At 36.8% G+C, this 10854-nt stretch overlaps 2 protein-coding genes across 2 annotated transcripts; one reads left to right on the top strand and one right to left on the bottom strand.

The window, feature by feature from the left end:
- Window positions 1-1659: 1659 nt before the first annotated feature.
- Window positions 1660-4605, bottom strand: LOC110798580 (protein FAR1-RELATED SEQUENCE 5-like). Its single transcript, XM_022003765.2, has 5 exons — window positions 4494-4605; window positions 4341-4406; window positions 2910-3931; window positions 2650-2822; window positions 1660-2539 (listed from the first exon to the last, which is right to left on the bottom strand). The coding sequence occupies exons 1-5, from the start codon at window positions 4603-4605 to the stop codon at window positions 1660-1662; spliced, it is 2253 nt and encodes a 750-aa protein (XP_021859457.2).
- A 377-nt stretch (window positions 4606-4982) lies between these two features.
- Window positions 4983-9833, top strand: LOC110798579 (ras-related protein Rab7). Its single transcript, XM_022003764.2, has 7 exons — window positions 4983-5214; window positions 5369-5395; window positions 5569-5668; window positions 5775-5921; window positions 7844-7924; window positions 7999-8141; window positions 9304-9833. The coding sequence occupies exons 1-7, from the start codon at window positions 5162-5164 to the stop codon at window positions 9365-9367; spliced, it is 615 nt and encodes a 204-aa protein (XP_021859456.1). The 5' UTR covers window positions 4983-5161; the 3' UTR covers window positions 9368-9833.
- The last annotated feature ends 1021 nt before the right edge of the window (window positions 9834-10854 follow it).

Here is a 10854-nt window from a genome sequence, read left to right as displayed (position 1 = left end):
TTGACGTCCTCCTTCCCTCGGACCATAGGAGGAAGGTTTTTTGCAAACTCCTCGTCTGAAGAGCTAGAGGAGTCATCTTCAAAATCCTCGCGTGGAACGCGGGGACGGGAAGCCACATTCTTCCTTCTTCTAGGAGAATGTGCCGTTCTTATGGCCCCGTCTCCTGTATTATGGGAGGAACGGACTCCACTCCTACTTCCTTGGGACGGGTTCGAAAAAGGAACCCTATCGTCCCCCTCTCGCGGTGCAGCCCATGCACGCACGTTGGCTGTTTTTCTAATTCGAGCCATGCCGTCCTGCATAAGGGACAGGACGTCTGACTTTAGCAAAAGAATGAAAGGGATAGGTGTCATAACCCCCAAGACGCCTCCACAGAACACTATAAACAATAAACAAGAGAGGTCCCACAAGCATACAAAAAACAAAGTTTTGATAGAGAACTTACCAGAAAATGATCAAACTGATGAGAAGTCTTGACAAATCCTCTAAACCCTCAAGAACACTGGACAGCAAATCCAAGAACACTCAAGCGCAAGCACAAGCAGAACTTTGGCAGGACGAAATTTACTTTCTCTCTCTAAAGAAAAATCGCTCTGAAGTAACAAAAGAAAAATGAAAGAGGAATTGAAGCTTTTAGAGGAAAATCTAAGCTCTGAAAAGCCCTCACACGTGGCGCTCCCTCCGATCAAGCAGCCTACCCCACAGGGACAAGGGGCATCCTCCTTGAGGGGTAAATGATGTGGCCTAAAAGAATGTCACCTGACTGTACTATCAAAGCCTAGAAAAAAGGCCCAAAAGCTTGCCTAGGGGCCTTTCTCAACTTCACAGGCCCAGGCCCAAGCGATTAAGAGGTCCACATTGGTCCTAACCAAGTCTCCAAAACCTAAGCAGGACACGTGTCCCAATCTTGCATAAACACTCAATCATGCAGGACCAGTTCCCGAGAAACCCTAGCACTATAAATAGTGCAGATCCCTAGGTAAAAGGGCAATCAATTCATTCCCACCAACAGAAAACTTATCTTTGCTCTGCCTTCTCTCTACAAATTACTTATCTCTCTAGCTTATACTTACTTAAGCATCGGAGGGAATATTCCTACGGGAATATTCTTGTTTTGCAGGTTGCCAGAAGTTCGTGCCAGGTCATACTTGATACCTCCGAGGAACGCGTGCCACGTCAGCACCATAAAAGATCCCACAACATCAGTTATTGCGGTTATTATATAATCATAAATGGTCACTATTTTACGGAAAAGTATTTTTAATTGTATTTTCGGCCTTTATTATTATTTTATGGGACAAGAAGTTTCCCAAAGTTAATAAATCTAAATTCCAGTATTAATATAACCAATTATATCTTTTGTCTACAAGAATTTTCAACGTAGGATATATAGTTCTATGCAATCACTATATATAAAGGGTCACTATGAGACAACTATAGCATCATCAAAATAAAATCAATTCAATTGGACTCCCTGTTCTGTCAGTTCGCACAATGGTAGTGAAGTCTGCTTTGCATAACATGAATATTGGATCAATTACCAAAAAAACAACAAGTAGTCATTCCTCCAGTCATAGTGACCTTCATTGAAAGTATAGTTACCAGAATAGAAACAAAATTACAAAACTGAATTACCAAAATAGAATATAAACTCAAGAATCAGAATAAATGCTTAGGAGTTTTGGAGCCAAATTCCCTGTGCTTTCTCCTTTTCCCCTTGTTAAAGTTGTCATAACTCCCTGGAATCCTCTTTTTTGACTTTCCTTTAGTGTTGGCATGAGCTGGGTCCAACACTTGCACAGAATTCTCATTCTCAGTTGTCGTATTTGTTGTGTTCAGTTCATTGTTGCTTGCAGCTGTAACAATTGTTTGAATAACTTCTGAATCTTTCTTGTAGCTTTCTTCAAGTATTTTTCTAGCCTCTTCTATTGTATGGCACTTAAGGATCAGACTGTAGTATTTTCTCAGCATGTGTAAGCGCCAGGGGGTGAAACTGTTCAATAATCCTTTAGCTTTTAGCTGTGCCTCATGCTTGTTCCACACCTCAACCTTTGTGAACTTTGTCCATCTAAAGGAGATGTACTTCTCTGGGATTCTTTGAACAGAATGCAGATGCAAAACACGAATACAATGAAAGCACAACCAACCTGACTCCTCAAAGTTCTTGCAGGGACAAATAATGATCTCATTCGGCGGATCATACATCACAGATTGTGGGGAGCCAGCTCTATCTTCAAGGTAAACTCGATAAATCATCTTCGGTCCATTTGTGTGAATGAGTTGTACTTGCGATGCAACAGCAAGATTAAATTCTTCTTCAAAATCCCTGAAAAGTGTATGTGTGTAGACTTGAGCAGCATGTTTCAATAAAGAAGTCATTGGATAGTGTGAAGTTGGAATAGATTTGGTGGTGTTGAATTCATCAATATCTTTTGTCCTTCTCCATCTCTTTATCGTTTCTTGAAATATATGATAAAACTCGGTCAAACTAGTCTTCTTAGTAGCTCTGAAACCCACAGCATTATTCGTACTCTCACTCCTTTGTGATGACAAAACCCCAGCAGAGAAGAAGTCCTTACTCAGAGCCGTTGCCCACTTGTGTCTTAATTTATATATTCTGATGAACCATTTGTGTTCCTTTAGTTATACTTTGTGACCATTGCTTCCCAACATGCGTTAAACTCAGCTTCATTCAGACAACCACTCAAGCATTTGTTGAAAGCGGCTTTGAATGTTGCATCACTCTTCAGGACTCCAAATCGTGTTACTGCATTCTGCATCAAATGCCACAGGCAAAGTCTATGCCTTGTGGTTGGAAATACCTGCAAAAATCAATACAGTTACTATCCCCCTAAAATCATGGTTATTATCTTTGGAAAAGGTCACTATATAAATGATTATCAACTTACCTTCTTTATTGCTCTAGCCATAGCTGCATCTTGGTCAGTAAAGAGTGTGATTGGACTTTTGTCACCCATAGCTTTTTTGAAAGTCTCAAACAGCCACACAAAGGATTCTGTTTTCTCATCTCCTAAGAATGCACACGCAAACATAGTATTTTTCCAGTGGTTATTAATCCCCACAAACGGTGCACAGATGAGGTTGTAACGGTTTGTTCTGTAAGTAGTGTCAAAGACAGTAACATCACCATAAATTTTGTAATCTTCTAGCATCATCGAATCCCTCCAAAACAAATTACAAACCCTTCCTTCCTTATCCAACCTTATTCTGAAAAAGAAATTAGGATCTTCATAATAAGCATCTTGCAGTTTGTCATATACAGCTTGAGAATCTCCTCCTTCAATAGCCTTAATTTTCATCTTATAACAGAAATTCATATGATCCTTATATGAATGTCCTACAGCATCTTCTCCACCAGCTTCGTTTGACATGTATCGAAAGGACTCACTAGGTCGAAACCCTAATTCGTGCATAGCCTCTATTGCTTGCTCCTTAGGTACTGTCATTGCACGTTTTGAGCGGTGTAAATGGTTCCATTGTTGTCTTGTCAGGGGGTGGTTGTGTGCCATAACATGCTGTATTATTTCATAATGACCTCCATCATTCAGTTTTGCTTTGATCAAAGCATTACAATCTGTCCTAGTTACTGCAACTCTTCTAGGTTTTCTTTTCATTTTTTTCACAGAAGTATTACTTTCCTCTGTTAGTAGACTTTCAAGTTCATCTTTCTCCTGTTTTTGGTCTTTTTTCAACTTAGTGTTTCTTTTTCCAGCTGTTGAACACAGAAACAACTTTGTTGTGACCTGTGTAGTTCCAACTTTTCGTACTTGTTTTTCTTTCCTTACACTGAAACCTACACCAGCCGCATGTTGGCGATACAAATTATATATTTCTGTAAGACTTGCCCTAGTTTCTCCAACCAACCAACCATAAATTTCTTCACCATTATTTGTTGCCTTAGCCGTACTCTCTGCAATTAGTTCAATTATTGTGTAAATAAGTAACTGTGCTACCAACTTACAATACTATGTTATATACAAAACTAACCTATTATCCATTTAAATACTATCGTCCATCACTTTAAATACATATAGTAACCTTTTATTATTTTGTAGTTACCTTTATGCAATTAAAACGCCAATAAACAAGGTTTAAAACTCACAAAATAGATATAGTGACACTTTATCACAACATAGTAGTGTTTAACTTCAAGGTAAAATTATGGACCTATAATAATAATCAATTTACTCGACACTAATAGCATAGTTTACACAAATCGCAGAATTAACTCACGAAGAAAATAAAATCACAAAATCGCAGAATTATATGTTTACGCAAAAAACAAATCGCATTAATCAAAAACGAAAATGTATAGGTACCTTCTGTGATTGCAGGAATCAAAACTAGGTCATCTTCAACCTCTCTCACTTCTTCATCTTCATGATCTGCAAATTGAATTTTACATTATAATGTATGAAATTCTGTTTAAAAATAGCATAATTTGATAAATTTGTTATTGCATAATTGATTACCTTCTTTATGAATGTGTAAATTTGCACTTGATTCAGATTCACAAATCGATTTGTTAAGATCAATTTGTATGATTTCTGATGATTGATTCTCAATGACTTCAGAAATTTCCATTGATGTTATTCGATTTGCTGTAATGAGAGGAGAGAGAATTTCATAAATTTTGCAGGAGAGAGCTCCCAATTTGCTGTAGAATTATTCGATTTTTATGAGAGGAGAGAATTTTATAAATTTTGCAGGAGAGGCAGAGTGCTTTATTTCGTGTTTTTCTTTCGTGAAGGAGAAGGCAACGGCGAATGAAATATGTAGCACGCAATTGTTTGGCACGTGTGGGCCTTGGGTCCACAATAAATTTATGGTGGACCAGGTCCACACAAGAATTTTCCCAAAACTTTAGAGAAAGTAAAAAGGAGAGTGGGGCCATGGGGCATGGGGTGATATCCGGATATTTTATAAAAGGGAAGCACATGACCTCACGCACCTTCGCTGACCTGTCGTTTAAAGTGGGTGGAGTTAATTTGTCGGCTCTTCCCCCAATTTAATTAATCATCTTCCCAGATCGAAATTGGCGCCCCTTTCTCTCTCTAAAAAAAGTTCAACAAAATTCGAAAAAAAATACCCAAACAATTCAGAAGATTTCTTCCAAATTCTCTGATAATTCATATAATCAATGGCAACTCGTCGTCGTACCTTGCTCAAAGTCATCGTTCTTGGCGATAGTGGGTAATATTTCTCCTCCATTTTGTTCATTTCTCAAAGTTCCTTATTTTTAGCTTCAATTATTCGTGATTTTGTAATTAATTAAAAAAATAATAATTAGGGTTTTGTTTGTGTTGTTCTGATTAATTTGACTTTGGTTAATTTGAATCGATTGCAGCGTTGGGAAGACGTCATTGATGAATCAGTATCCTCTTTCTGTATATAATTGGACCCATGATTTCTATTTAGTTTTTATTTATTTATTATATTATTGAATTATAATGATATACTATTGGTCAATTTCTTGTCAATCTTGAAGGATTCAGGTAAAACAGTTTATTTGGTCAATTGAGTTGTGATCGTTTAACTGCTAATTAGATATGTACATAAGAAATTTAGTCAACAATACAAGGCAACAATTGGGGCGGATTTTGTGACCAAAGAGCTCCAAATTGATGACAGACTTGTCACGCTACAAGTGGGTGTTCTTCTTATTCGTGGATTTTATTCGATTACTCAACTTTTGTTTGTCTTAATAACTCCCATTAGTCCCATAATAAGATATTTGTATGCTATGTTTCAAGATTTGGGATACTGCTGGACAGGAGAGGTTCCAGAGCCTGGGCGTTGCATTTTATAGAGGGGCAGATTGTTGTGTTCTTGTATATGATGTTAATGTGATGAAATCATTCGATACCCTTGATAATTGGCATGACGAGTTCCTCAAACAGGTTTGGGATGCTAACTTATTGCCGCGTTGCTTTCAATACATGAATGATTTGACTTTCGTGATTTGGGATTCAACATTGTTGGTTGTTATCATCACATGATATGCTTGCTATCATAGCTGTAAGCCTGTATCGCCTGTGGTTCTCTTTGTCCTAATTCAGACATTTTGCCTTGTATAGTTGTATGTGACTATTTGATAGAAGATTTTTGTTTTAGTTATTCAATCATATGAAATAACAGTCGTGACTCGTGATTAGATTGGATATCTCAATTTGTAAGCTCACCTCCTTGGTTTGGCCACAAGAACTTAACTAAAAATAACAATAAAACACTATAGACGAGACACTTATAAATTTGTATCGCTCCAAAGTGGAGAGACATCCACGGGTCATAGGGTTTTTGTTCCAGAAGCATCTATGTGACTCCTGAGAGAAGTACAAGAATGTTTATGCCTTTAAACAACCCTTACGAACTCAATTCCTTTTGTTGTCCCGCTCTTTTCTGTCTTGAGCTTTGTGAAAAGAACAATATCTTTTGCAGAAACGAAATGACGATAACCAGTTCCTGCACAACTTTCCTATAATTTGTGACGCCATTTCTGGAAAGTACTTTGATTGGTAGAATGGTAGTTACGCGGAAAAAAATCTGTAAATTATAACTTCAAAATTGAGAAAAATGAAAGGTGGTTGGTTTACCTTTATGTATCTTGTTTTACTTCTTAATTTGAGACCATTCATCCCAGCTGTTTTTTCCCCCAGTTCCCTGTTCCTGGTTGGGCAATGCTATTGCAAATGAAATATTTGCCTCTGCTGAATGTAGGTGATTGTTTGACATAGCTCATATTCAGTTTTTGGTGTGTGAAATATTTTAGCTATGATTGAGGGGTTATTGACTAAGAGATCAGAAAATGATGTGTTCTATACAATTGATGCATTCTAAAGACAAAGCAAGTCACATTCTCACCAACTTGTTTGTGGTTTTCTGGATTTGGAAAACTGAATTTGAAAGGAAACAAGCCAACGTGGCATAGTTATTATCAAGAAGATTCTACATGTAACTCTAAGGACTACTCTTACGGCCCGTTTGGTAACCGGTTACAAATACGAGAAATGAGAATGTACCTAAGTGTAATTTGACAAGGAAAATAACATCGTGAATTCGTGATGTCCTTTGTAATGCAATCTCTGACACTCATCCCAAACTTATGTTTTTCGACATAAATTTTCATTCCCACCCAATACAATCCCTAAAATGGTAATGGATGGTAATGAAAAATCATGAAGAAAGAGACAATTTGGAGTGAACTAGCATTATCATGGGAATGGCATTGAATTTTCTTAGAAATTTATAAATGTAATTTCCATTAACATCAGTATTACCGGCTACTAAACACACTGTCAATGTTGCCGGTTTAGGCATTTAGCATAGTTATTAATAAGAAAATGCTACATATAATTGTAACTCTAAGAAAATGTAGGTGAAATTATATATATGAACAGTATTATGGTATAAAATACTGCATTTAGGTCAAAAAAAAAAATTCAATACAGTGAGTGAGAAGTTTAGCATCAATTTTGAGAACTATACTTGCTTCCTTAATGTGATTCTTCAATCCTCCCCCTGGCCTTTATTTTATTTTACTTTTAGTAGTAATACATTGGATATCTTAATTGTATTAGATTAGCATCCCCAAGAAATTCCAAAGAGGGTTGCGCTGCAGGTGTCAGTGACATAAAGTGCACGTTCTTTAGGCATTTGATCATTTCTGGATTTTTTTTGTCCTGTAGTTGATAGTAATTTTTGTTTTGTCTTGCAATGAAGCCTTTGCTAATACAATTTTGTTTGCGCTTTTCCGAAGCTTGAGTTGCTGCCTGTTGGACCAGTGTTTTCTAATATGAATAATGGTCCTTTGCACTTTTTGCAGGCAAATCCGCCAGATCCAAAGGCGTTCCCATTTATTTTACTGGGAAACAAGATTGACATAGACGGTGGAAACAGTAGAGTGGTAAGCTTTGTCATAAAATGTCCGAGCAATCTGAGGTTGTTGTGGTTTGATATATTTCTAATGATATATTGCAGGTCTCTGAGAAAAAAGCAAAGGATTGGTGTGCTACAAAGGGAATACCTTATTATGAGACTTCAGCAAAAGAGGATATTAATGTTGATGCTGCTTTCCTTTGTATTGCCAAAGCTGCATTAGCCAATGAGCGTGAGCAGGACATGTAAGTTATCTTAAAATTGGTTGTCTTTGATTATAGTGCATGCTCATTGAGAAGGTCCGAACTTATCTTCTGGCATCTGCATCTGAAAGTTGTGTTTGTCTTTGACTATAGTAATGTATGCTTAGTGAGAAGGTCCAAACTTACATCTACTATCACTGTCGTTAGAATCTGGTAGAATCTCCAGCATTTTTTATTACCTCCATTCCAAAGTAATAGGCCATATTTCTATCAGAGTTCATCCCAATATGATAAGCCACTTCCTTAACTTAGCGAAAATTGAACTTTCTTACGTTAGCCGTAATCTTACCTGTTTAGGAAGTTTAAAGAAAGACTACACTTGAATGGTGGAGATGGAAACATTTAGGGATCTGGTGGGCCTTGGTGGCTACAATTTTATGTGAAGACCAAATTTTGTCTTCGTGCTAACTGCCAAGTAATTATTACTCACCTGATCATGCACTAAAGCATGGATCAAGATTTGTGAAAGCATGAAATGGTGGATCTCTTAGTCTAGGATGATCAATCATGGATATGCAAAGTCCTTCCATTTCTAATCCTAGTGTTTTGCTTACATACTCCGTATTTTGTTACATTTTGTATGCTGATGCTTCTTCTTTTGACAAATAATGGTCATCTCATTTGTTGATTTCATTCTAATACAAGTATAACGATGATGTTTTCAATATTGAGAAAATAAATAGTAAAAGTTTGAAAAAAGATAAAAACAATGCTTGTAAACAGAGAGAGAGAGAGAGAGGTCAATTTGGCTGAGTATCTGCAGAATAACAATGCTGGTATCTGAATAAAAGGGGACAGGAATTGGTCTCTAGTTTTCAACATAACTTAGGCTTTTTGGACAATCCATTGACTTAGTATAGCTGTATGGAGAAATGAATCATGATTAGCACTATGCCATTTGATAAGCTTATTCAGAGTCCAAGACTAAAGAATAAGTGGTTGAGAGCCTAAAATTGAGATGTTGACCGTAAGAGGTGAAGTGAACATCAACACAAAGATCTATTAAAACATTTTGGGTCGTTGGTAATTAGGGTTGTCCCGTTAGTAACTTGTTTCATCCTACAGAACTACTTTTTGTTCCATGAATGAAAATCTTCTCCTGATCCGTCTATATTTCTGACCCCCATGTTCATTTTGTATGCAGATATTTCCAAGGCATTCCTGAAGCAGTTCCTGAAACTGAACAAAGAGGTGGCTGTGCTTGCTGATGAGCAGAATCAAGAAGCCACAGCTGCCTGCAAAATTCATCATTCTTTTTGACAAACCACAACCTTTTATCTGTTGGGTTCTTGTACACTAAGTTGTGATTCGCCTGTAAGAGATGTTCATTCTGTCAGCATTTTGTTTTTTGTCATCTTTTCCTGGGCCCAATTTCAGTTTTGCATGCAATTATTCTTATTAGCCTCAGAGCCAGTGATTTTGGCTGTGGTATTCGGTTCTGGAGAGAAGTTTTTTTTAACATACTATGATCTATCCCCCTCCCCCCCCCAACAAGGTTTTTTGGGGGTTTTGTTGTGAAGTTACAGGGAACGCCGAGTTTCAGTTATATGTATATCCGTATATTGCTGTGAAGATATCATATTTTGTCCCTAAAAGAATGTATTCATATGTTGTTACTCTTTCGCTTGAACAAATGTTGGGACATGAAGAAATGAAACTCACTTGCACATTCAATCTATTTTCAAATGAGATGTTTGTTTTCAATCTCTAGGATGTAGTATGTCTAATGTCTCTGGTAGTGTGTTTAATTTTCCGTACATTTTGTATTTTTGTTGGTGATTTTTTTAGTAGGATGAGGTTTTTGATTCACACGTTGGATTTTTATTCTCCCTCCATCCCTTTATTAAGAAATTTTCACTTTGTTAAAAGTTGTATTTAGCGTGTAAGGACAGCCTTAAAAAAAAACCGGGGCTGCGAGTATCAGAGTATATCACCTCTTAAAATAGTTTTTATAAGTCGTGTCATAGTGCTGAGTAGTATTTGGTTTTTATTGTTCTTACTACGGACAAGGATTTTGTTTTTTTGAGGTAAACGTTAGGTGGGCATTTTATTAAATTAAGTCAAGTTCCGCCAAAATTTTTAAGCTTTGGGGACAATTGTTTACACATACTACGGACAAGGATTTTGGCATGGGTAACTAAAATTTTCTACTTACTCGGGGTTGAAGCCCGAATTGCAAAGGGGGTAAAACCTCCATAATGTTTTCAAGTTTCTATCTAATACTATAGTCCTGTAACTTTTTTCTATAATTATAAAAATATGCATATTATTATGAAAGGGACTAGGGAGAAAAGGAGAGAGGGGAAGAGAGAAAATCGTCAGTTATGTTATATTAATAGACATAATATGTACACATACATATATAAATATATGGTAAGGGTATAATGGGCATCCACACTAATATATGTTTTATAACACTCCCCTTGGATGTCCATTATCCAAAATAATATAACGCCTTATATGCACATGAAATGTTGCCTTATTAAAAACCCTACCAGGAAACCCCAGTGGGAAAAACCATGGTTAAGGAAAAAAGAGTGCAGCGCGCATTTACTCCCCCTAATGACAACATCACTGAAGATCTTTGAGACAGCGCAATCCAATGAGGTGAACCAACTTTTTAAATGTAGCAGTAGGAAGTGCCTTAGTAAACAAATCTGCCAAATTTTCACTTGAACGAATCTGCAAGACATTT

This window comes from Spinacia oleracea, chromosome 6 (assembly GCF_020520425.1).
Source record: "Spinacia oleracea cultivar Varoflay chromosome 6, BTI_SOV_V1, whole genome shotgun sequence".
NCBI classification, from domain to species: domain Eukaryota; kingdom Viridiplantae; phylum Streptophyta; class Magnoliopsida; order Caryophyllales; family Amaranthaceae; genus Spinacia; species Spinacia oleracea.
Note: the sequence above shows the minus strand (reverse complement) of the source record. Positions and strands in the feature narration are given on the sequence as shown.